General features: G+C 41.6%; 1 protein-coding gene across 1 annotated transcript in view; it reads left to right on the forward strand.

The window, feature by feature from the left end:
- LHX6 (LIM homeobox 6) overlaps nt 1–27260 on the forward strand; it is a 178001-nt gene that overhangs the window by 57339 nt on the left and 93402 nt on the right. Inside the window, exons 2-3 of the mRNA XM_088466651.1 lie at nt 13251–13433; nt 18657–18778. Coding sequence (XP_088322777.1) covers nt 13251–13433; nt 18657–18778 — 305 coding nt within the window. The remainder of the gene's footprint in view (nt 1–13250; nt 13434–18656; nt 18779–27260) is intronic.

The following is a 27260-nucleotide window of genomic DNA, read 5'->3' on the forward strand; positions in this document are numbered from 1 at the left end:
AAGTGTTTTGTTTCATTGTTTTGAATTTAAAATCGATTAGAAATCAAATAATTTATTTTGTAGACTTTCTCTTGTTACAATAAGTGTACTCCCATGGCCGTGGCCAAGAAATGTTTTCTTCAAAGATTCTTCCTTGCTAAAACTAAACAACCTGCTTACCAAGTTTAATAATAGACTGAGCAATTACATTCGTATGTGCAGAATGAACAGAACAATAAAATAAGCCCTACTTATAATGAGGGTTCATTTCCACTTTCCTTTATTGACTAATTTTCAATAGGAGAGTGGCTTTACCAGACCACTTTAGGAAATCAGTGAGCAAGGTCATATTAGTGTCATCTATCTATCTATCTCACTGGCGTCCCTCCCCGCGGTTTCTCCCAGTGCGGGGAGGGATGCTGGGTGCGCGGTGCCACCGGAAAAGGGGTGTGGGCTCGTGGACAGGGGTGTGGTCTTGTGGGCAGGGGTGTGGCATCGATGCAGAACCCCCACAGTCCCGTTACCGTGCTCATTACTGGGGTGCAGGGGGGGTGCGGACTGCCCTGTGTGCAGTGCCGGCTCCCTCACAGTGTCAGGAGCTGAGTGCTGCACTTAATTATACAGTGCAGCACCCGGCTCCTGTCACTGAGGGGGAGTCTGCACCTTGGTGTCACCCTCGACGGGTGACACCTGAGTGCGGCCCGCAGCCCCCGCACCCCTTTGTGATATCACTGATCTATCTATCTATCTATCTATCTATCTATCTATCTATCTATCTATCTATCTGTCTGTCTGTCTGTCTATCTATCGCTCTGTGTTTTCGGAAGCAGGGGTTAACTTTTCTTTAGGACAAAGGATAGGTTTAGAGCTTGGACAAAGTTTATGGTTACACTTAAACTGCTGCTACTTTAGTATTGTAAGATTTAGTTAGGTTTAGGCCGGGTTAATGCAGGGACAGATTAAGGGGGACATGAGCCTGGGTCTGAAAATGTTCAAGGGCCTATACAGATTAGTGAAGGAACTGTGACCAGTGCTGTGTGGACGTGGCCAGAGCCATGTTGGTGTGTACACCCCCTACACTGTCAGCCACACTGTTTACCTAAACACAAAAATAGTAAAATTGCAGCATTTTGGGGGAAAGCCACATTTTTAATACAATTTTAAAACTTATGATGACAGGTCTATTTTTAGTTATGTGCAGGCCTAGAGCTGTAGCTACACCACCATTGTTAATCTGGGCTTGAATTAAGATTAAAATGTGCAATAGTTTTAGATATTAGGTCTGGGATAATGTTAGCGTTAATGACGAAATCTGCCTCCACACACTGTGAAGTGATCTTCTGTACAACTGATGAATGGGGAATATGTCATCAGTTGGCCAAACATTCAATGGCCAAATTATTTCATCTCCAAATGCTTGCTATGTCAATGACAATGACTGTATATCAAAGGGAACAATAATGTTTCATTTTGACCTATTATTACACACACAGGTCATTGTGGTTATTGCCAATATAATTTTCCTTCCTGGATGATTACATTAACTATGCACAGATTTGACCTTATTATAACATTTGTGATCCAGACACAGATTACAGTTCAAATCGCTCCAAGATGCTTCAATTGACCAGCGTTGGTATTATACAATGTTGGTATGATAAACCATTTACTGGACATGGTCACATCATCTTCAGAAAATAATTATTAGATAGAGAAAAGAAAATGAGAAGATGTCAAAAGTGCTGGTAAAAGAACTTTCTTTACATTTTGTTAATCAGATTTATTGTGTTATATAGAAATAATTAAATATGTCTCTTTTTATTGCAGAATTGTCAGCATTTATGTGTTAAAATTAGTACATTAGCATCATTTGTTTCTGGGCTATACAAGATGATAACAAATATACTTTGGGGGAGATTTATCAAAGCTTGGAAAGAGATAAAGTGGAGAGAGGTAAAGTACCAACCAATCAGCTCCTGTCATTTTTCAAACACAGCCTGTAACATGGCAGGTAGAAGCTGATTTGTAAGCAAAGAAAGAGGCTCAGTGGTATATAAGATCTGAATATAAGATTTCTCAATGGATGTCATCTTCTAGGTATAGGTGAAATGTGTGACTGTATGCCTTCTGTCCACCATGATCTCTCCCTCTCCTCAGCAGTGGACTGATAACCTAATAGATTTGCTTGTCAGCAATTCCCCTGGGTGGATTGCCCTGCACATGAGCAGGGAGGGATAGGGATGTCACAGCAATTCTCAGCTTTTTGACCTGTACTAAAGGCTGGCTATAATGGAAAGGGCAGATAATCATTTACTTATAAAAGAGACTTGCAGTGGAATTACATATTAACACCAACTAAGGGCTCTATTTATCAATATTATTTTACTAAAAAAATTTGAAAAGGGTTGTTTTCACACCCTTTTCACAATATTTTAATATCACATACATGTATTTATTAAAAGGCAATTAGAGTAGTTTTCATGAAAAACTACTCTATGACCTTTAATTCGCATATTTTTAGTATGCAGATCGCATTTCTTATACTTGTAATGGGTGTTGAATTGTAAATAAACCTTTAGTACATTCCTGCCTATAAACCTCTAAGATTCACCTGCCTAGAACCTCTAAGACAAAACCTGCCTATACCTTCTAAAACCACAAGATGTCGCTAATTAGCGTTGTGTTATTATTATTATTATTATTATCCTTTATTTATATGGCGCCACAAGTGTTCCGCAGCGCCTTACATAGTACATAGAACTAATAAGTGAACAAGAAACAAGTAACTTACAGTACATTACAGTGCAGGACAAGGACACAACTTATATACATTGCTGAAATAGTGATTAAAGCACTCACAATAAGCTGCCGGGAGTTGGCGGTCCCGTGTTAGGTGCCCTAATGGGGAGTAGAAGAAAATGTAAAGAGAAGCACATGAGGGAAGAGGTCCCTGCTCATGAGAGCTTACATTCTATGGGGAGGGGCAGACAGACAGGCGTGACACAGAAGGGGTTGTGTTTAATTATACCATTAATAAAACTCTAAGACAGTTGAATAGCGGTCCAACGCGCTAAAGATTATTATTCAGGTAAAAGTACAGATGTTACCACGCTATGATCTAACAATGAGCGCAAACTAAATTGTACAAACATTAGGTCATAAGGTACAGTCAATACATACGCGTGCGCTCAGGGACCAGATACCGGCATCAATAATGAGACCTCCGTCGAACAGCATAACAGGAACACCGCAGACTGGCATCTTGTTTCAGAGCACTCACATATATACCCGTACTGGGATAAGCAATACAATAGAATACGTTGGCAGGTTCTCATTGGTTCCTCTTCTTGCTTCTTCCGTTACGGTACAATTCATAGGTCAGTGCAAAGACACAACCCAGCCTCCAACAACCTGATTGTGTCCACTTTCCCGCTGCATAATAAATCTAGTCTAAACTATGGCATACAACATTTCAAGAAGTTATTCTCTCTAACATTCATATTTCATAGCCGCATGTTCTGATCTTCTCACCGATGCCACCGGAACGCTGTGGGAACAAAGTAGATCAGTACGGCACCAAACACGGTCCAATTGTCATTTACTAAGCCATAGTTACAGAAAACATTCATTTCTTTATATGCTAGCATTGAGACTAAACCAAGTAATAATTATCCTTTTTGCGTTACGGGACCATTGCTTTAAAATGTATGTATGCGGGGAGAAACAGCACTGAATTGCGTTGTGCGTCTGAGGGTCGGTGGGGCACTCAGCGAGCAGCACTAAGCTGGAAGGGCATCTATGTGTGTGTGTGGTCATGCCAGTATGATTTTGGGAAGGATCACTAAAAAACTGACTGTGTTCTGTTTAACATTGTGTGTATGAGTTGCAGGGAATTTTGCTACTTTTCAAATATAAGTCTGTGTGTGATATTATACACGTAAGTCCATGCATGATGGGCAATATGCACACACAAACATACATTTATATATATATATATATATATATATATACATATACATATATGCACACACATATTTTTCTGATGTTTTTAAACTGGAATTGTAAAATGTGTTTATACAGTGAATTTAGTTCTCATACAGGGTGGAGGCTCACTCTTTATTCTGCTTGTTTTGGTTGTGGGGATGGACTCAATTGTGTAGCTCCATAGCTAGGCTACATTACAATTGCCACAGCTCATATATTCTTATGTAAAAATGCTCAGAGCACCACGGTATATTGTGTCGTGTTATGGTATAGGGATTTTCTCCAGGATGGGCTTTGTATAGGATTCCAAATGCTAATAAGTTAGTGTTTGTGTTAAACACTGTCTGCATGCGTTTGAGGGAAGGCTGACTATCTATTTTTTTTTTCAAAATAGTGCTGTGAGATTTTATCATGGTGGGAAGTCATTTTTATGTCTGTCGGTATGTGTTGGGGAAGATTATTAAAAAGCTGTTCATGTTACTTTTTAGCAACTTTGCTTTGTGAGTATCAAAATTGTTACTTTTATCAATTTTGCACTGTGGATTATATACTATGTATTTTTGACAAAATGGCGCTTGTGTAAGCTTTCTTTTCTAAAATGGAGTCTTGCTGCCATTCACAAGATGGCGTCGTGCAGGTTTTCCTGATTGCCAAACAGATTCTGTCTTACCCAATTATTCGGTTTCGACAGTCCACCCTTTGATAGCCAATCAAGCGCTATCACAACCTATTCTGAATCTGTTTAGCCATGCATGAGAATATACCGTTCAATGTTATTTTGGTATGACACAGTATGGTCATTTGAACCATTCAGATAATGCGTCTCCGGGAGGGACATAAAACTGTCCTTATATGCACACCGTGGATCCTTAAGGGATCATGGGAAAGATGTGGGGATACACCTATCCTATAAGGGGAGCCTTGAAAGGGGTTGGGACTGCATTACCTAAGATGACTTAAAACAACATAAACGTTATATCCATGCACGACCACTCAAACTCAGGCTACATTGTTATACACTACATATTGGACCGGCACTCCCCTGGTTTGGTATAGCACTCCTCCTCTCGATTTCACTCCATTACACCAGCATCAGCTCCCACCTCCTCCATATATCCTCCGTCACAAGAACCAGGAATCTCCAGATAAACCAATCATGATGGAAATTCTGAAAGAAGAGTACACACATGAACACAGCAGAACAGTTCTTTGCTGGAAGCACTGATCTACACATTTCTTTAGCTCAGATATCTCACCGTCACCTTTTTAATCCTTCCGGCACAAGCTCGCACTCGACAGGTCCACGTTATCGGCCTTGTCTCTGCCTTGTATCTCCACCGGTTGGTTAACCTCCCTATAGTGAGTGCAATGGACCCACGTATCTTCCCCGGCCACCCTTTGAGGATGCTGTATCGTCAGATACGGACCTTTCCATCGATCAGTCAAACGACTTGAGCTAAAAAAAATTTGGATCATAACAAATTCTTCCAGATTTGACATCATGACAGTTTGCATTAGACATGTTAGTTAATGACACTTTCAATTTCGGTTATTCTTATTCATCTTCGCGAGACCCTGCACAGTAACCTCATTATCATATTTTCACATGAGGCTGCCTGTTTGAACAGTATCTCAAAGGGGGGCAAATAAAGGAAAAGACAGTCTGGGATAATCTCAGTGTTGTTACCCATCACCTTACACATGTTCTTGGAAACGTCACCTGTAAAATAAGTCCCCCTATCATTTTTAATAATTCTAGGGATATAGTATCTGCATACAGGTTCCTGCAAGTAAATCTTGTTATTAATAGCTACTGCTCTAAATAATGCCTGTGCCACTGGGTTGGATAGTATTCCGAGTAGTCGACCTCAGCCTGGCATGGCTGCCGTTTATCCTTTGCAACCTTGTGTCCTATGAGTGGGAGACAAAGCACAACAGTTTAATATCATTTAAACGTGACCTAAAATACAACAATAAATCGTCCATATTTTACATTAAGACAGATCCATTGGCAAGTTGAAAAGATTTCAAACAGTCTTATAAGGCTTTGGCAGACAATACTGGGTTTGTCCATGAGACCCTGGGACTCTTGTGTCTGCTTGCAGTGTACCCCTCCCCTTATTATTGAAGCAAGAGGGTACTGACAGTCAGGGTGTGAGAAAAATAATGAAGAAAACAAAACAGATATGGGTTATCAGTTACATCAACTACCATTACCAGTCTTTCCCTATTAATGGTGTGACCTAACCCCTAAGGTTGACTGTCCTGTTTTAAAACAGCATTCACGGCTGCGATGTGGGCAGGTGACAGCTGTGGCTGTCCTGAATGGTGTGGGTGTCCCTCCCTGTTACATTTTAAAACATCTCCGTGTGTGACGTGTGTTGGGAGGTTGTTGTGTGAGGGGAAAATATGAAAAGACAGAGTTTGAAAAGATTGAGGTTGTGTATGAGGATATAAGGTTGGCCGTGTGTGGTAAGTGCGTTGCGGGGGTATTTGCATTACTTCTAGAGCTTGAATACTAACGGCCATTAATTTCTCGCTCAGCAATTCTCTCTTCTTAAGGATGTTTTCGTCATGCTCAATTGCAGGTTCCCTGAGAGTGTCCACTGTAATTCCCCTACACCCAGGAAGTGAGGTCTGAACCCTGTTCACTGGTGGAACCCCCTCCCTTGCGGACACTGGTGGGATTGTTACATGGGAAAGAGCAGACATTACAACAGGTTCATTATCTGCATCATAAACATGTTCCTTATAGTTACTTAGAAGAGGGTACAATTTACTTGTTACATTTTTATGTTTTGTTTTTTTACATTGACTGTACCTACACCTCCATCTGCATAGGGCGGTGGTGGTGCGCGTGAACTATCAGTACTACCTTCCACAACGCTAACGTGCCACATGTGCGCGCTATTTCGCAGCTCGCACGCATTGCAATTCATCGCTGCGGGTATACTCTCTGGTAATGTGCTCACGACGCTAGTTTGCGTCGTTTGCACATTGTTAAGCCACGCATCCCCTTCATGCTGCCACAGTTTTAAACATACAAAATACTTAATATTTTTCTCTCGGGATCGCACCATACTGATGTGATCCTGGACATTGTCTAACACATTTTTGTCAAAACTACCAATTCTGGGAAATGGTCTAACACTCTTCCTCGTCATATTAAACCATAAATCACAATACCTTATTGCATAAGTACCGTACTTAGTATGCATAATACGACGGGCCGATCCAATCGGAGCCTCCATTAGCAGCACATCATTGCCTAACGTCTCTACTGTTTGCGTGGCTCCCATTCTGAGACAACTCCTACGCTTTTCAATAAAAATTTAAACTGGTGAAAGACAATCAAGATACTTTCACCAACCTGTGGACGATTTAAGTCGGCGGCGCCCACACACCTGGATAAGATTTAGTAAGGCAACTTCCACACCTAGATAAGATTTGAAACAGGCAACTTCCACACCCGGATAAGTTTTAGTAAGGCAACTTCCAAACCTATGAGAGTTTATATGTCGGCTACTCTCACGCACCATATACAACAAAGAAAACATGTACACCTGCTACTGTGTATAGAACGGTAAAGCAGCTTACCGAGCGGCTAGGCTAACCCTTGCACCTAGCCCTTAAGGATCATACGATACCCTTAACTTTGTTCAACAAGTATTCACTGTTACACACTTTTTTTCCTGCGCAGAAAAATACACGTTACCCAGATATTGGTAATAGAATAAAATGTAAACCTCAATGGCTTTGTTCAAACACGTGGCAGCACAACCGGAAGTACGTATATGCTGTTGTGCGACCAGTCGCATACACAATAATGCGACTACCACACAACCGTATAATGACTTTTTAACTGCGTACGCAAAAATGCATCTCAGCCGCGTACTCAATACTGCGGCACCCCTCTAAGCGTTAGGTTCTATCAACAAAGGAAAACAAACTTTTTCCTTTCTTGTCCCTGGATTCTAGTCAGCTTCCTTTGCTCACACGAAAACGGATAGCGATCTTTCAGCACAAAGCGGTTACAGGAAAACCTTGTATGTGGCCACTCCACCCTTTGCTGAGATATCGCTAGACGTATGTGCCGTGTGAGTAGGTAAGTGATTTCACTGGATGAGCCCCCATCTGTTGAATTGTAAATAAACCTTTAGTACATTCCTGCCTATAAACCTCTAAGATTCACCTGCCTAGAACCACTAAGACAAAACCTGCCTATACCATCTAAAACCACAAGATGTTGCTAATTAGCGTTGTGTTTAATTATACCTTTAATAAAACTCTAAGACAGTTGAATAGCAGTCCAACGCACTAAAGATTATTATTCAGGTAAAAATACAGATGTTACCACGCTATGATCTAACAATGAGCGCAAACTAAATTGTACAAACATTAGGTCATAAGGTACAGTCAATACATACGCGTGCGCTCTGGGACCAGATACCGGCATCAATAATGAGACCTCCGTCGAACAGCATAACAGGAACACCGCAGACTGGCATCTTGTTTCAGAGCACTCACATATATACCCGTACTGGGATAAGCAATACAATAGAATACATTGGCAGGTTCTCATTGGTTCCTCTTCTTGCTTCTTCCATTACGGTACAATTCATAGGTCAGTGCAAAGACACAACCCAGCCTCCAACAACCTGATTGTGTCCACTTTCCCGCTGCATAATAAATCTAGTCTAAAGTGGGATGTGCAGGCTCGGTTCTACTCGGTTCCGTTCGTTTTTTTTTACCGAATCTTATTGGCTATCCAAAACTCGTGACAGCTGATACCCAATAAGATTCGGTAAAAAAATACGAACGGAACCGAGTAGAACCGAGCCTGCACATCCCACTCTAAACTATGGCATACAACATTTCAAGAAGTTATTCTCTCTAACATTCATATTTCATAGCCGCATGTTCTGATCTTCTCACCGATGCCACCGGAACGCTGTGGGAACAAAGTAGATCAGTACGGCACCAAACACGGTCCAATTGTCATTTACTAAGCCATAGTTACAGAAAACATTAATTTCTTTATATACTGACATTGCATTTAAACCAAGTAATAATTATCCTTTTTGCGTTACGGGACCATTGCTTTTAAATGTATGTATGCGGGGAGAAACAGCACTGAATTGCGTTGTGCGTCTGAGGGTTGTGGGGCACTCAGCGAGCAGCACTAAGCTGGAAGGGCAACTATGTGTGTGTGTGGCCATGCCAGTATGATTTTGGGAAGTATCACTAAAAAGCTGACTGTGTTCTGTTTAACATTGTGTGTATGAGTTGCAGGGAATTTTGCTACTTTTCAAATATAAGTCTGTGTGTGATATTATACACGTAAGTCCGTGCATGATAGGCAATATGCACACACAAACATACATTTATTTATATATATATATATATATATATATATATATATGCACACACATATTTGTCTGATGTTTTTAAACTGGAATTGTAAAATGTGTTTATACAGTGAATTTAGGTCTCATACAGGGTGGAGGCTCACTCTTTATTCTGCTTGTTTTGGTTGTGGGGATGGACTCAATTGTGTAGCTCCATAGCTAGGCTACATTACAATTGCCACAGCTCATATATTCTTATGTAAAAATGCTCATAGCACCACGGTATATTGTGTCGTGTTATGGTATAGGGATTTTCTCCAGGATGGGCTTTGTATAGGATTCCAAATGCTAATAAGTTAGTGTTTATGTGCTAAACACTGTCTGCATGCGTTTGAGGGAAGGCTGACTATCTATTATTTTTTTCAAAATAGTGCTGTGAGATTTTATCATGTTGGGAAGTCATTTTTATGTCTGCTGTAATCTGTCGGTATGTGTTGGGGAAGATTATTAAAAAGCTGTTCGAGTTACTTTTTAGCAACTTTGCTTTGTGAGTAGCAAAATTGCTACTTTTATCAATTTTGCACTGTGGATTATATACTATGTATTTTTGACAAAATGGAGTCTTGCTGCCATTCACAAGATGGCGTCGTGCAGGTTTTCCTGATTGCCAAACAGATTCTGTCTTACCCAATTATTCGGTTTCGACATGGGAAATGCAAACTGCCTGAGATTTAGTAAAAATATATTGTTAAAAACACCGGTGGAAGCCCTGTGATAATAACACCACCTGCAGATAGCGCTATCCAGGGTTTCCCCCAGTTCCCCGACTCCTGCTCTGCTCTGACAGGCACAGCTGAGTTGGCAGCCAGCCCCCTGTGATCAGCTTTGTGGTATAGAACACAAGTTTTAAAAAAATAACATTTACATTTACCTGAATCCAGATACCGGTGATCAGTGCTCCGGTGATGTTTTCAGGGGCTCCAGTCAGCTGGTCTCCTGGCACCTGCACTGTGACCCTGGTCAGCTGCTGCATAGAACAGCTGACCTGGATCACAGTGCAGGAGATGGGAGACCAGCTGACCGGAGCCCCAGAGGACATCACCGGAGCACTGATCACTGAGGTAAGTATAAGTGAGTGGGGAGGCGTGGAGCTTGGAGAGTTGGCAGTGTATGAGAAGACTGCTGATGGGATTCGCAGGGACAGAGCTTTATCGCAAGCTATGTCCCTGCAAGGTATTTTTGATTTATCCCTGTGACATTTTCTAAATTCGCAATGCAAATTTAGGTGAAAATATCACACTACAAACGCAATTTAAATGCGGATTGTAGTAAATAGGGCCCTAAGTAATTTACCTTCATGGTTCATATCTAAACATTTCAAATTGGGCTATATTGATCCTTATGGCTTGGGCATTTATTATTTAATGTAAAGATGAAAAATCTGTGACCCGTGATTAATTTTAACTCTCATCTATAATGAGGTAGTAATTTATAGGGGGACGCCACCTCCCTGAGACAACGCCCCATACTGTGCTGATAACTGTTCAATAATAAATTGTGCATTATAGATGTGTTACATATAAGTACTTGTTCATGTACCTGTTGGTGTATTTAGAAAAGTCTCTATTATTGTAAGTGACCATGAGTTGGGTATGATATGCCAGGGGAGACCATCACGACGGTCACAATACCGGCAGCGGAATCCCGACGGTCAAAGTCCTGACAAATGTTGGTAAGTATTTTAACCCTTACCCACCCCTCCCGCACCCTATCCCTAACTGTCCCTTCCGCCTAGTGCCTAACCCTAATACTCACATCTGGATTCTGACCATTGGGATTCCAGAACCGGTACTGAGATGACCGTCGAGACTCCGGAGCCGGTATTGTCACTGCCGGGATCCTGACTACATCCTGTGGCCCTGTATAGAAGTTAGTTAGTGATACATTTCTGAAGAAAATGTCAGCAGTGGAAAAAGGCATTATTGAGGATTAAAATACACATAGCGGCTGAGTTGGCTGCATTTGGCCCTGAATTGCAAAAGTAAAATGTGTTAACTAAAAAAGCCAGAATTGCCAACAATTGCCAAAGCCAGAAGCTGCAACACAAGATGCATGAAAGTCAGCACCAGTAGCATATGCACCTGGATTATGTTAGATATGCATCACATACACTATTACATCCATGTTTAGAACCATTTGTTTTGCTTATGAAATATACATCTGCTATTAGGATTCAATTAAAAAACGTACAAAACCTCCCTAATATATTAGATACAACTCTTTATGCAGTTACCTGTGCACCAAAATTCCCTTCTGTTTCTTGTCATTGCATTTAATTGGTTTGTATTATGAAAGCCTAAATGTATAGCACTGCACAATGTGTTGTCACTTTATATATTAAGTATATAATGATAATAAAAATAATAATAATAATAATACTATATTTTCCAGCATATGTATTACCATGTTTAGCATATCTGAAGCCTTACATAATCTATTCATTTCATTATTGATCATTGAATTATTACTTTGCTTTTTGTCTCTTTCTGAAAATACAACATCCAGTTATTAACTAACAATATCATGTAGACTTGTTGACTAGTGAAGGCAGCTACTGTATCTCCTTGTCAGCTGAACTGAAGCATTATTCATAAGAACGTAGAACATCAATTTACATGTAGAGATATCAACCTGGGAGCAGACGATTAGGAAAACTTGCAGTATGAGAAGCAAAAAACATTAGCGTGGTTTTACACAGTGAAATATAAACTAATTGCAAGTGCTATAAGCAACTTAATTGATCATCTCCTTAGTGTAACAAAGTACAGTGCCACCTAGTATTCATCCTAGTGACCAGTATATACCACAGAGGGCCCTCTGTCGGATGATCAGTATACAATGCAGAGACCCATATTTAACCATTACAGAATGCAAATGCTTTCTGGTACCTCATGCAGGGCCACAGGTTGGTTATACAAAGTCATATAGCTCTAAGTGAATGTACTTCATAAAACACCACTTGTCCTAAACAATGCAGCAGTGAATGCAGGACACAGTATTTATTAACAATTTTTATATAGCACATATATATTTCACAGCAATATACTAAATATATTTAACTATTCACACCAGCCTTTGTCCCAAAGGAGCTTACAATGTATGTTCCTCATCAGATAGACACATCAGGGTGAATCTTGTCAAAAAACAATTAATCAGTTTCCTTTGGATTGTGGAGAAACCAGCGCACCAGGAAGGAACCACACAAACACAGGGAGAAGTACAATGCAAGCTCCAAACACTTGCTCCTGTCAGACTTGAACCCATGACTGCAGCACTGAGGTAGCATTGCTAACCACTGAGATACGCTGCTATTTGTCAATAAATTGATTAGATATGAATAAAGATGTGCGGTTCTGATCTCCTGAGATCTGGACAGAACCAAGTTATGGTTCTGATCTTCCAGCGGTTCGAAACTTGGATTTTAAATCCAAATTTTGGGTTTTGGATTGCAAAAATTACATGATTTTAGCTGTTTTTAAAAACGTTTATCAATTATTTTTTTTTAAACCAAATCCAAAACCAAAACACTTGAGGGTGGTTTTGCAAAACCAATTCATGTAGATGAATCCAGATCCAAAACCAAAACACGGGGGTCAACGCACATCTCTAAATATGAATAAATTTCAGCCCATGACATGATGGCTTTCTAAAACATTCAACTAACACTTTAAAGTGCTATGACCTAAAGTGCATATAATGCAAATTAATTTATTGTAATGAAAAAAAATGTTCTCCTTCAAGAAAATCTGCATAATTTATCTCCCAAGTTTTTGTTTCTTTGATGTCATTAGTGTGGACTAAGGTTTCCAAGCATTTTTCCAGCACATAGCAGAGTTGTTTATGTACATTTAATCACAAGTGTGTTTTCTTTTTCTTCAGTCACAGTCAGATGATGAAAATCTACCCTGTAATTTGGAGAAAGAGGAGCACTCATCCCCCAGCCCTCCCTCCACCCCATCTGTGTGCTCCCCACCATCTTCTTCCTCCTCTTCTCTACCTTCCGAAGGGAAAAACATCTGCTCCAGCTGTGGCCTGGTAATCCTAGACCGATACCTGCTTAAGGTAACATCAATCTCTAAGTAACAGACCTAATGTAAAATACAGTGCTATAATCAGAGGATTTGAGAGGAGCTTCTGACAAGTTTTATGTCTCTTATGTGTAATAATTTTTTATCAAAATTATTGCCCTAAAAGAACTAGAATCAGGATGAACCATGTATAATACATGTGATATTTAACCCCTTAATGAACAGCACCAAAATAACAAGGGAATATCTCTGTATCTGTTTCCTCCATGCTTTCCTCCTAAAGACTGCTCTGCATGGCTGTCCATATGGACATGGTTAGAGGAGGTTGGGGATAAGTAAGTGCGTGCACAGGGCCGTATCTACTGATTGGCCTGAATGGCACTTGCCATGTGCGCTGGCTGAGGAAAGGGTGAGGGTGCACCGCACGGGTCGGCTGCTAACAACTAGTGACCATCTGTTCTGGGAAAGACACTTGGAAACTTACCCTGGCTTTGCCTTTTGACCTAAGCTCCTGGCTTTACAGGGACTCCATGATGTTGTGGCCCAGACCTGCTAAGCGCGCATCGGCATGTTGTCACAATGGAGACGAGCAAATTCTTCATTTTGTTAGGGGTGTCCCGACCCCTAGATGCGCTACTGAGTTGCACGCATGTTTATATGTTTAATATTACATATGGCGCCTTATGCTTTAAACAAGGAGGATTGGGATTCTATGTACATTATTATATTACTACAGAAGCGCATAGTTTTTAATAGACTTCAATATTTTTGTTAACATGCACACACTCACACACTCAAAGATTTTATTGTGTGGAAATAAGGCGATTTTCACATTTTAAATATAACTGATATACTGTCATCTAAGATATTTATTTCAGTGCATTGAGTTACTTGAAAAAAAAATCTGTGACTTTCCTTGTGTCTTCAGTACCAATATCTAAACACAGCCATAATGTTTTATGTACTTGTCTGAATTATGTACTTGTCTGAATTTTAGTGTTGTCTTTTTTTTGTAGAGAAGATGTTTGCAGTCCTTTATAAAAAAACTAAAACTTTTGATATATTATCTTTACCAATTCCAAAGTTAATATTCACAGTGGGATCATTGCCATAGTCACTGGTCTACGTCAATGTTCTGATTGTAGGTTTTTATGCCAAGCAACTCATTCTAAGATCCTAGTTAACTGAATATTGAATTGGGTTATAAAATGGCTGCTGCCACTGCAATAGATAAATTTGCTTTCATTTAATTTGACTAAGTTCACACAATAATTCCAATGTAAATCAAACATGCTTCACATACTAAAGCCATTTCCAATTTATATCAGTGGGGAACATAAATTCCCTCCTGACACCACATGGCAATCCTTGGATCAACATTCTTCAAGTGCTCAATTTTACAGTCAAATCAATGTATAAACCTGGTTCTAAAACATGTCAAACCATCTCTTGAAGGTTTATAACATACTCCTCATTGTGACTGATATAATTATACTATAAAGCACATTCCTCATTGTTGCAGGTGAAACAACCTTTCATCTCTAGTCATTTCAAAGATTGACCCCTAACTATCCACAGGATGGAAATATCCCTGGGCACTTTGTTGTATTAACATTGAACATATTTACATAGGACATATTTATAATGAAGACATGCATGCTCTGACAGATGCAAACAAACTCGATCTTTCCTTATAGCCAAATATTTCCTTATAGCTAAACTCTTGCTGACATTATGGTGCCCGATTAGTGAACTAGTGCTCAAAATCTAGCACAGAATTAAGAAAACCTACATGTTAGGATATTTGTAAAAGATATTGGAACCCATAAAAATATAAATATTTTAAAATTTTGCTCAGTATAAAAATAATCAACCTGGAAAAAAGTACCGACGGTTAAAGGCGGAATGGTGCAGAATCTGGACAGGCGCAGGTAAAGACCAGAACCCTCCCCTCTCCCCACCTAATCCTCCTTTAGTGGTGCCTAACCCTAATCTCCCTGGGGGTGTGCCTAACCTACCCCGGTGGTGCCTAACCCTAAACCCCCCTTCCCGCACCCTAAACCTAACCCTCCTAGGGGGATGCCTTACTCTGACCCCTCCCAGTGGTGCCTAACCCTAACATCCCCCCTGTAGCCTTACCCTAACCCTCCCCAGGGGAGAATCTAATCCTAATTTCGCCCCTGGGGTGCCTAATCCTAACCCCCTCCCCCCATCCCCAGCTAACTGCGCATACTTACCGCCGACCGGACTTTTGAATAAACAAGCTCTTTGCATTTGGCCATGGGGGATGCATCATGTTAAACAGTTTGTTTCAGGATCAGAATATGTATACACTGTGAACGTTCTATAAAGATCACTTATGTACAGTAAGGTAAAATGTTAACTTGAGTCAAAAGGACACCCATACTTATCTCTCACTTATGTGAACAATTATATCCAGGGCTGTATATTATGTGCATGCATGGTAAAGCAAAGCAGTATTTTACACCTTAGAGTTCAAATTCTGTCCAACTCTAAATCTGGTGCAAAGCTCATTGTATCCTTGTCTTTACTAGTATAACTGCACTCAACTCTCGCAGAAAGACATAACAAAAAATATTTCACTATACTATGAGAGTAAAAAGTACTGTTGGGTTAAATGTAATACAGGCTGAGTCTCCTATATCCAAAATGCTTGGAACCAGGGGTATTTTGGATAACGGACTATTCCGTATTCTGGAATATTTGCATATCATACTGAGATATCTTGGGAACACACAGAATGAATTTATGTGTTATATACACCTTATACACACAGTCTGCAGGTAATTTTATACAATATTTTTAAGAATTTGTGGCTTAGACAAAGTTTGTGTACATTGAACCATCAAAAATCAAAGGTTTCATTATCTCAGTCATGCCAAAATTATTACGTATTTGGGAATATTGTGTATTTCGGAATATTTGGATATGGGAGACTCAACCTGTAGTGTAAGAGCAGTAAACAGGAGTGTAATAATAGGAAAACATACTATGAATGAGGGAATTATGAAAACATGTGTAAAACTAGAGGATATAAAATGGGGTTTTGACTACATACATTTTGGCTTGAATAGTACAAATGTAAACTATAAAATGTTGTGTTTATAAAGCTACAGTTGCCTAAAATTGTTTCAAATTTGCAGTGGAAAAAGCTGACAATATGTTATGGATATTTTAGATGTGCCATTATTTTGGTGTGAATCTCAATTCAAAAATCTTCAAATAATAATAATAATAAAAATTATTATTATTATTATTATTATTATTATTAGTTATTACCAGTTTTTTATATAGCACCTACATATTCCATAGTGCTTTACAGAAAATATTTGGTCATTCACATCAGTCCCTGCCCCAGTGGAGCTTGAAATCATTACCACACACTAATGTCAGAATCCAATTAACCTGCCAGTATGCTTTTAGATTATGGGAGGAACCCAGAGAACATGGAGAAAACCCACGCAAACACAGGGAGAACACACCATCTCCACACAGATAGGGGCTTGGTAGGAATCGAACCCAAGACCTCAGTGCAGTGAGGCAGTAATCAGTGATGTGCAGTGAGGTCAATGGCTGGGGAGGCACACAGGGAGATGGGTCTGAGTGCTGGGAGCCTGTCTCACCCCCTACTCACAGTAACTCTCCCCTCAGTACACTAAGCTTCAGTGTCCATTGATTCTCCTACCTGCATCACTGTGTCTTCTCTTGCTTCTGCTGACTGAGCGCCAATCTCTAAACACTGCAGTGCACTTCCAGGTCACATGACAACATCCAAGGTGTCCATCAGTGCTCAAGGCATGCCCCCCTTACTCAAAGGCATGCCTCTATTATCTCTCTTTCTGTGCAGCTTACTGCCTGTGGTGTGGCTCTGCCCCAGCTCAGCAAGCAGTGTCAGACTATACAGAAGCGAGGCTGAGCTGTTGTTGCCTCACCTCTCATCTCCCTGCAGTCCCAGGCTCCGCCTCCCCTGACTGCAAGTCCCTGGCAGTAATGTAACCACTGCGCCATCCATATCTAGTGCTTTTCTCCAAAAGCAAACAGGATGTGTTACAGAAATCTGGAACATAATACAGAGGATTTGCTTTACAAAAAAAAAATACAGAAAACCATGAACATAATGCTGAGGCATCCCATTTGGGTCATTTATTCCAGTGATTATTTATCCTTCCCATGAAGGTACCAGATCAGTCAGTTATCTTGTGCGCACTATATCATTTAGACTGGACAGAATAGACAATGTCTGGATAAAATGACATGTAATGGGGGAAAAATAATATTTTTCTGGTTATTTGATTTTTGAGCAAATTGACACCATTTTACTTATAATGGAAATACTTCACAATCAATTTCTATGTATTTTTATTAGTCACTGAAAAAATGTAATGCTGTTCATGATTTATACAGATCGTAGTTTTGTACATGTTGGGGTGTCCATTCTGAGATTGGTCTGTATTAGGCTTTGGTGTGAGACTCTAGTAAATGATCTAATGTTCAAGTTCCAAGCTTAAGTATGTACCCAGTAGTACCCCTACAGTCTTATTTTAATATAATTAGTTGTAGTAACATTATCATTTATTTCTACAGAACCAAAAACTCACTTGTCTGCTCAGTAACCATTTCTATTGGAAGTATATCTAGTGTTTTCTTGTGTTGAGAGGATTGGCTAGACAGCCGTCCAATCAGTGCTTTTAAATTTCTCCTGTCTATACCAGCAAGATAATTTACTTTTTATCAGGCACTGTGGGGCCCTCAAAATAGTGCAGATGTTTAACACCAGGGGGTATATTTACTAAAGTGAAGGTTTATAGAAGTAGAGATGTTGCCCATAGCAACCAATCAGTGTATAGCTATTATCTTCTAGAATGTGCTAGATAAATGTTAAGTAGAATCTGATTGGTTGCTATGGGCAACATCTCCATTTCTAAAAAACACACTTTAATTAATATACCCCCAGACTTCCACAATACTGCTTATTGGGTGCAGGTAACACTGACAAATTATTTCTGGGTAGCATCTCTCTGTAGTCAGATCTGCCTGGCCTAGGTAATACAGAAAAAGGGCTGAATGGATTTTTAGTAATCATACTGTACAATGTCAAAATGGCCGCCACTTTCTGGGTGATTTTCTTCAATAGAGAGAGTGAAACAAATGTAACAAATTATATTAGACTTTTAAAACTGTTTTACAAAAAACAATTATGATTATTGTTCATGTGTTGTGTTTCTTTTTCCTTCAGGTAAATAATTTAATTTGGCATGTCAGGTGCCTGGAATGTTCTGTGTGTGGGACGTCGCTGAGGCAGCACAACAGCTGCTATATCAAAAACAAGGAGATATTCTGTAAAATGGATTACTTTAGGTAATGTAACATTTGTATTCAGACCTATCATGGCGATGAAAAGTAAATGACTGTAGAAAAATGACGTTTATTGATGTCATGAATTTACTGAGTGTGAAACAAAACTTGTGTTTTTCTAGCTTCTATAACAACCAGTCTGTGATTATGTGGTTTGTGAGTGGCAATGAACATGCAAAATGAGTGTACAGATGCGCCCAGTTACATTGTTGCTGATCGCGCCACAACAGTGCGCACGCATTGCGCCATGCGATTCCCCGTGCCTTCATATGATACAGTACGCTATGGCGTGCCCTGTAATCACACCATGCATTCCTATGGAGGCGCGAGTGCGATCGCAGTGTACGTATCCGCTCGCGGGATCACATCTCACACTATGCATGGCGCAATTTGCAGCGCCAGCGGCAAGGAAATAGCTGGGCATATCTATAAGTTGGGTGTTAATTAATGGAGTACTAATTAAAATTGAATAAAACACATTATTCTTCAAATTGGCAACATACATCATTTTTAGTTCTTGAAATGTGTTACGATTAGAGGTGAATTAATTTTGTACCAATATTTGTTCATTATCTGGTTGTTTTATTCTGAAAACAGTGACTGTGGTGCTTTAGAGAGGAATGTGAGCTGGGGGACCAATAGAGAACCCGAGTACGGATCACTGAGGATTCTCATTGGTCCCCCCAGCTCACAACGACATTTTGCAGCCAAGTTGTGAGCAAAAAGGTGATAATGGAGCTTTCACTAACAATAGTATCATTTTATTGGCTTCTTTGGTTGATTGTCGAGTTGTTGGGTCTTCTCTTTATGGTATTGTTGCCTTCTTTCCCTCTGGTTTTTTGACAGTTAAATATTCCTTATTAAGTATGTTCTACATATGCTCAGTTCATATTATAGAGCAAAAAGATCTGCATTTCTCTGTATAACCTTGTTTTTATGAAATACATACAGATATGTATATTTGTATATAAAATGAAATAAGAATATTACATACATCTAGACCATCTGTATCTATCTATCTGTCAATCTATCTATCTATCTATCTATCTATCTATCTATCTATCTATCTATCTATCTATCTATCTATCTATCTATCTATCTATCTCTATATCCATGTGTATCTATATAATAATTATTTCTGTCCCAAGTCAAATATGCACAGTGGATGCCTGTCTGACTCTTGACACCTGCTAACAGATCCCACAGTAGGGGGACAGAGAAAAGGGACCATGGGTCCAATATGCTAATTATATTTATTTAAATATATATTATATATATAGTTGTTGCCCTCGGCTTCACACACAATGAAATCACTTCTGCCAAAATTTTTTTTTATCTGAGGTGTTCTAGTTGTATTGCTTTGCATAGGACCCTGTCGCGATAGTGGCCAGCAGCGCTATACAAACTGGTGGCTGCAACACCTTCACCCACCACTCATGCCAATGTCACTGTGTGCTCTGTGCACAGACTGCAATGTGTTTTTGCAACTTCAGTCCTGCAGTGTCTCCCCAGGTCGAGCCATTCTCGTTATGTCTCTCTGGCACACCTTCTATCTCCCCAGCCAGCACCCCTTCTGTCTCCTCAGCCAGCACCCCTTCTGTCTCCTCAGCCTGCACCCCTTCTGTCTCCTCAGCCAGCACCCCTTCTGTCTCCTCAGCCAGCACCCCTTCTGTCTCCTCAGCAAGCACCCCTTCTCTCTCTCCAGCCAGCACCACTTCTGTCTCCTCAGCAAGCACCCCTTCTGTCTCCTCAGCCAGCACCCCTTCTGTCTCCTCAGCCAGCACCCCTTCTGTCTCCTCAGCCAGCACCACTTCTGTCTCCTCAGCCAGCACCCCTTCTGTCTCCTCAGCCAGCATCCCTTCTGTCTCTCCAGTAAGCACCACTTCTGTCTCCTCAGCAAGCACCCCTTCTCTCTCTCCAGCCTGCACCCCTTCTGTCTCTTCAGCCTGCACCACTTCTGTCTCCTCAGCCAGCACCCCTTCTGTCTCCTCAGCCAGCACCCCTTCTGTCTCCTCAGCCAGCACCCCTTCTGTCTCCTCAGCCAGCACCACTTCTGTCTCAGCAGCCAGCACCCCTTCTGTCTCCTCAGCCAGCACCCCTTCTGTCTCCTCAGCCAGCACCCCTTCTGTCTCCTCAGCCAGCACCACTTCTGTCTCTCCAGCCAGCACCCCTTCTGTCTCCTCAGCCAGCATCCCTTCTGTCTCTCCAGCCAGCACCACTTCTGTCTCCTCAGCCAGTACCCCTTCTGTCTCTTCAGCCAGCACCACTTCTGTGTCTTCAGCCAGCACCACTTCTGTGTCTTCAGCCAGCACCCTTTCTGTGTCTTCAGCCAACACCCCTTCTGTCTCTCCAGCCAGCACTCCTTCTGTCTCTTCAGCCAGCACCCCTTCTGTCTCTCCAGCCATCTCCTTCTGTCTCTCCAGCCAGCTCCCCTTCTGTCTCTGCAGCCAGCATCCCTTCTGTCTCCTCAGCCAGCTCCCCTTCTGTCTCTCCAACCAGCACCCCTTCTGTCTCTTCAGCCCTGCACATTCTCCTTAGCCCCAGCCAGTCCCCTTCTATCTCTCTAGCCCTGCTTTGTCTCGTCTCCAGCCATTGCCAGTCCTCGTATCCCCAAAAGACTTACCTTCTTCTGTTGTGGCTGATCCTCACGCACTGCAGAAACTCTTTCAGCTGTGCGGCGTAACGTCATGCGCACCGGCTGTCAAACAAAAAAAACTTTATTGCACTGCACCAGCCCAGCGGTAAGAGCAGGCGGGTGGTAGTTGCTGGCCCCCTTCTCACTTTATATTGCACAGTGACTGCTGTAGGAGCGGGTGGGCAGTGGGACGGATCATAGGCCCCCCTCTCACTTGAATACACGGCGGTAGTAGTGGGCAGGTGGTAGGACTGGACAGGCCCCCCTTCACTGTCCAATGCACACCTAGTCGCGCTTTGAGCTATTGCTCCAAAAGCCTCCTGGGATCAGGAACCATAAGAAATAAATGCAGAGTGTTGCTTCTCCAATGCAGCTCTGTGTCTGTATGGGGTGTAGTCAAGAAGCCGACGGCCCAAATGCCGACCGCCGTCTTCCCGCCTGTCTAATCCCGGCAAGGTACTAATGACAGGCATTGAAATCCCAATGCCTGTCATTAGACCTATGCCGGGAACCTGACGCCCGGCATACCGATAGAAGGTAAGCCGGGCGCGGACAGCCGTGGGGGGGAGGGTTAGGTTTTAGGGCTCCCGGGGGGACTTAGGGTTAGGCACCCCCCCCGGGAGGGTTAGGTTTAGGCTAGGGGAAGGGGGGGTTAGGGTTAGGCACCCCCCCCAGGAGACTTAAGTTTAGGCTGCGGGAAAGGGGGGGTTAGGTTTAGGCACTTAGAGGGGGGTTAGGCACTAGGGAGGCGGCCAGCGGTAATACCTACTACACCCGTCTGTATTACTCTGTAGTCTGTACATCAGGTGTAAATATAATGTCTCCATGCAGTGTTGTTTCTGCCAACCTGTGTGAGTCACTGATGCCCTTGGGGGGCTATGTCATCTCTTAGTACTGCAGAACAAATGCTTGCTTTCAGTGGCAGAGCATGGCGCGCATTACCTCCTAGAGTCAGTCTGCATGAGAGAATTTTTCTGCTGGTGTATTAAGATTTACATATTCTCAGAAGTAAAAAAAGAGGCTAGGCTGCACAATCTAATTTTAAACATAATAAGAGGTGTAGTTTTATGCAGTTTTATGCAGGAAACAAAAACTAAAAAAAGCAGGTGCGCACGCGAAGCCAGTGGTTCAAAACTGTGCGCCGTGGCAACCTGGGATGCCTCGGGACACTTGCAGGGGGGCCTCAGGTTGGTGGCCCAGCACCAAATCAAATTCTTTATGGTCAATGTAATGTAAATATGTTCACAAAATAAAGCACAAACCTGTCCACTACTATATAACCAAACCTAAGGATGAAAACATCCTTCCCTGCTGTGTCCTCTTACCTTACTGACACTGCCTCCCGGCTCCCCGAGCTCTCCTCCAGGGAGTTGGGGCTGGAGAGGATGCGGGGGACTGATGCTGCGGGGCTGCACGGTCTCATCGGGAGTCACAGGCTCACACGTCAGTGGGGAGCAGGGGGTCAGGGGACACCATCAGCGGGGTTGGCCAGGGGTAAACGGGGAGATGCATCGGAGCAAGTGGGGGAGGGGATGGGCTGGACACCTCCCGCATCTCCCCTGCTGCTTCACTGTCTCTTCGCAGCTTGCCTTCAAGCTACGCATGCACAGCTTGAAGACAGGCTGTGAAGAGACAGTGAAGCTGGAGAAATGTCCCCTTTTTCCGAAAAGCTGTCTCCACAAAAGGAGCAGTTTTTCGGAAGTGATAATCAAGTATAAGAGGCATGATGAATGTCTCCAATACAATAATTGAACTCGCAGCGAGTTCACTCCTTAATTATCACAGGGGATACATTGTCCTTAGTAAATGTTTGGCCAAAAATGTATGTCCACTACCACATCACAGTGAACCTCATCAGGTGGGTCCCTAACATCTCTAATACTGACACATTATATACATTTATCCAGGACTTACTTTTACCGGTACATTGATGCTGCCCACCCCTCAACTCAGCCCCCTCACCCCCATGCATCCAATTCCCCCAAAGCAATAATAAGCCAAATGATTATGTTATAAACAATATATATATATATATAATTTTGTCTATGACAGCCATGTCTGTGTGTGGAATGAATAAAATAATTTTTACGGTGATCCAGGCAGCTGGTAATGGAATAAACTAAACATTCACTCACACAGTAACTCCGATGGGCACTTCACCTGGCTTTGCACAAATGTGCACATACCCCAGTTATGCTGCCTGGTGCACTGGCTGCATATCATCACCGATGGTGCAGCAGTATTTGCTTCCTCAGCTCCTCCTAGTTAGCCACAGTGGCATACACCGTAGAAGTGCCAGCACTGTACATAATGATGCCAGTCCTGCAATGTCATTGAATACTTTCACGCATACACACTTGATGTTTCTTCACGGGGGAAATATAATGAGAGGGTTACTTTTGAGTACATATTTTTTCTTAACTTTGCACCGCTAGCTGGCACAGTTCTAACATTAATTTATCTACTAAGTATAGGCAGTTGGCGGACCCTAAGTGTTTTGACTATGGGGCCTTCGAAATGTTGGGGCCTGGTACAGGTGTCCTCCTTGTACCCGGGCTTGAATGCAAGGACCTATACTAATTAAAATCACCTGGGGCAGGTGGGAAGAGTGGTAGCCCAGGAGAAGGGGGCTTACTTTCAAGTGTTCCTTACATACACACATACAGAGGAAAAAGGGGTGCTGGGTTGCACATCCTAATTTTAAACATAATAATAGGTGCTCCCATGCTGAGTCTTGTAGTTTTATGCAGAAACGTTCTCAGATTTGTAGTATGCTGCTGTCAAGGTTTAATGGAATTAGATTATTATTATTATTATTATTATTATTTTAAGATAGTAGTAGTAGTAGTAGTAGTAGTAGTGTCTGTGCTTACTATTTCTGTATATAGTGAACCAATATTTATTGCTCATATTAATCCCTAATCAAAAGCCATTTTCAGTGGTATAATCTGACTAATTGCAGCACTTTTGTTATGTACTAATTTGATAGTGTTTTTTTTTTTTTCTTTCACATTTTTTAGTGACAATCAAGGATTAATAGTCATGGAATTTTAAATACATATCCTATTTTATTATTGTTATTTAGGCAAAATTTATATAAATAGTAAAATGCATGCTTTTCTCTTATTTTACCCATGATCCTGTAGTGCTTCTTTAGAAATACATCGTCAATATCTCTGGTTAGTTTTAATACACAATAAGTATCACTTACAAAAGAAAAAATTATTTTCACCTTTTTGGAACCTCCCCATGTAATATCAGTTTGGGGCTACTGTACTTTGACGGTTTAACAGCATAGCTGAATATTTGCATGGTGGAAAGAGAACAGTTGTCACTTCAGAACCTGCATGGGACCATTTAAATATTTAATTTTCTTTCCCCAAAATCTCTGCTCAATCCACAATAATGTATTTCTTAAATGAATCATGAGAGTAAGGAGATATCTGTATTGCCTTTATAAATCAGTTTGTGTGTTTTAATATTTGTATTATGTGGGTATTTATACTCTTATAAATGCACCCACCTCCATGAATAGCATCTGGATAGCAGAAAACACATATCCCATGGGAAGTATAGAATGACTCTTGATTACCAGCTCCTATTGAGCATGTATAAAGGAAATTCCTATGTAAGCTGATACCTCTTTTCCACCAAAAACCCGGGTCCGACCTGTGTTTTCAGACATGGTTCTAACCCAGGACAGACACCTTTTACACAGCACCATCGATCTGGGTTATTCTCAGGTCAGCCCCGTTCACACTGAACCCGAGTCTGCCCTGCTAAACTTGCGAGGTCATAAAAAGTGGGAGGTAACTGCTCCACAACCACAAATCAGATCATTTTAGGCATGACCCAGGTCGGATAACGCAGGTTGTGCTGTTTACACTACACCATTACCCAGGTCTATCCTGGGTCAGACCCTGGTAGCTACCTGGGTTGGATTGCAGGGTCACTTGAACTGGGTTATTTTTCATGGACCCTTTTACACTGAGCTGTGACCTGGGTAGACCCAGCAAAAACCCAGGTTTTTGCTTTGGTGTAAAAGGGGAATGACAGAGACTCTCTGCAGGGTCACCATTACAAATATTAGTTCCTGCTGCAAAAAGGAAGCATGCATGGCCATTCTCCGGTGCCTTGGCTCTGGTGCTTTGTATAATAAAAGTGTGACACAAGTAATAAAGTCTCGATGTTGGGAATGTAATAGAGCATGATTTTGAAAGTGATGATTTTGTCCGGTGATTTTTGCAGTGGGATAATTAACTTGGTGATTTGGTCTGTTTAGCTGTTTCATTCTGCGGAAAAATCATCTCTTTTACAAAATCAGACCCAATGTCATTTTCACTGTATCTCTTTACTCTCATATAGATGTGACAACTAGGAACAATATTTTAAGAAAAATGGAACTTCTGTATTTATTTAACTAATGAATTAATGAAAGGTGCAATGAAAAAGCTAATTATGTTGACAACAGTGATCTATTTGCTTTTATATACATTTGTGCTTTAATGAGCACAAATACACAAAATTTGCATTATTCCCCCACTCGTAGATGACTGACAGCTTGTTCTGAGAGCTGTGTCAATGCATCCATGGAAGTTATTTTCCACTTTACCATACAGGTGTAGACTTGAGATATCCTATGTACATTTACAAGGGAGAATATTGTTTTCACACTATTTAGGATCTGTCATATGGAGGGGTTATTATGTAAGCAGCCAACCAGAAGTGGCTAGATATTGGTGCTAACAGTCACCATTATAACTGTGTATCCCTGCACCAGTACCTGCAAGTGATACTTTTTGATACTTTTCCTAATGGAGTATATGCGGAAGCACCATGTCTGGTTATTATCTCATTTATTTATTTATTTATCTATCTATTAGCATCAACTTATATAACGCCAGCATATTCCATTGTAGTTTACAATTGGGAACAAAACAGTAATACAGTGTTCACTGTAGGTTTGACATAGGACCTAGAGAAAGGGCACTGCTGCATGTGCCAAGGGGCGTGGCCAAAGAAAGGGGGCGTGTCTTTATGACGCATCCCCTTTTCGTCACTCTTGGGGGCGTGCCCGGCACTTACGGACATGCCGGGCAACCCCCAAGCGCTGCGGTCACTGTGAATGGATGCCGGGAGCAGGGTGCTTTCTGCCCTTTAGATATAGGGCAGGGCGCGGTGCCCCGCTGAAACAGCCTAGTGGGAATGATAGTAATAAAACAAGACTGGGTAATAACAGGCAGACATAGAGGTAAGAGGGCATTGCTCGCAAGCTTACAATCTATAGGGAAATACATGATACATGAGGATGGAATGTAATACCGGTGCTGGAATCCCGACAGATCGGGATCCTGGCACCAATCCCGACCGTCGGCATCCTGAAGGTAAGTATTGGGGTGTTAGGGGGAGGTTAGGGTGTGGGGTTAGGCACTAGGGGGAGGGTTAGGTTTAGGCACCCAAGAGGGAGTGTTAGGATTAGGGTGTGGGGAGGATAGGTTTAGGCACTAGGGGGAGGTTAGGTTTAGGCACTGGGGGAGGGTGATAGGTTTAGGGTACGGGGAGGTTAGGCTTTGGCACTAGGGGGGGGGTTAAGGTTAGGCACTGGGTAGGAAGGGTTAGGGTAGGGGTTAGGAAAACACTTACCGTTCGTTCCTATGGGTGTCGGGATTCTGGCTGTCGGGATGCCGCCTTTGGGATTATGACCAGCGACATCCCGAGAGTCGGGATTTCATACCCAACCCATGAGGATATTGCATAGTTTGACTGTGTCACAATTACGTAGCCATACGCTTTCTTTACTCTATGCTTTATCACCCTTGTCCATCTCTGTACTGCCTCTGGCATAGGGGC

The sequence above is a fragment of the Taudactylus pleione genome, unplaced genomic scaffold (assembly GCF_031769625.1).
Source record: "Taudactylus pleione unplaced genomic scaffold, aTauple2 ptg000009l, whole genome shotgun sequence".
NCBI classification, from domain to species: domain Eukaryota; kingdom Metazoa; phylum Chordata; class Amphibia; order Anura; family Myobatrachidae; genus Taudactylus; species Taudactylus pleione.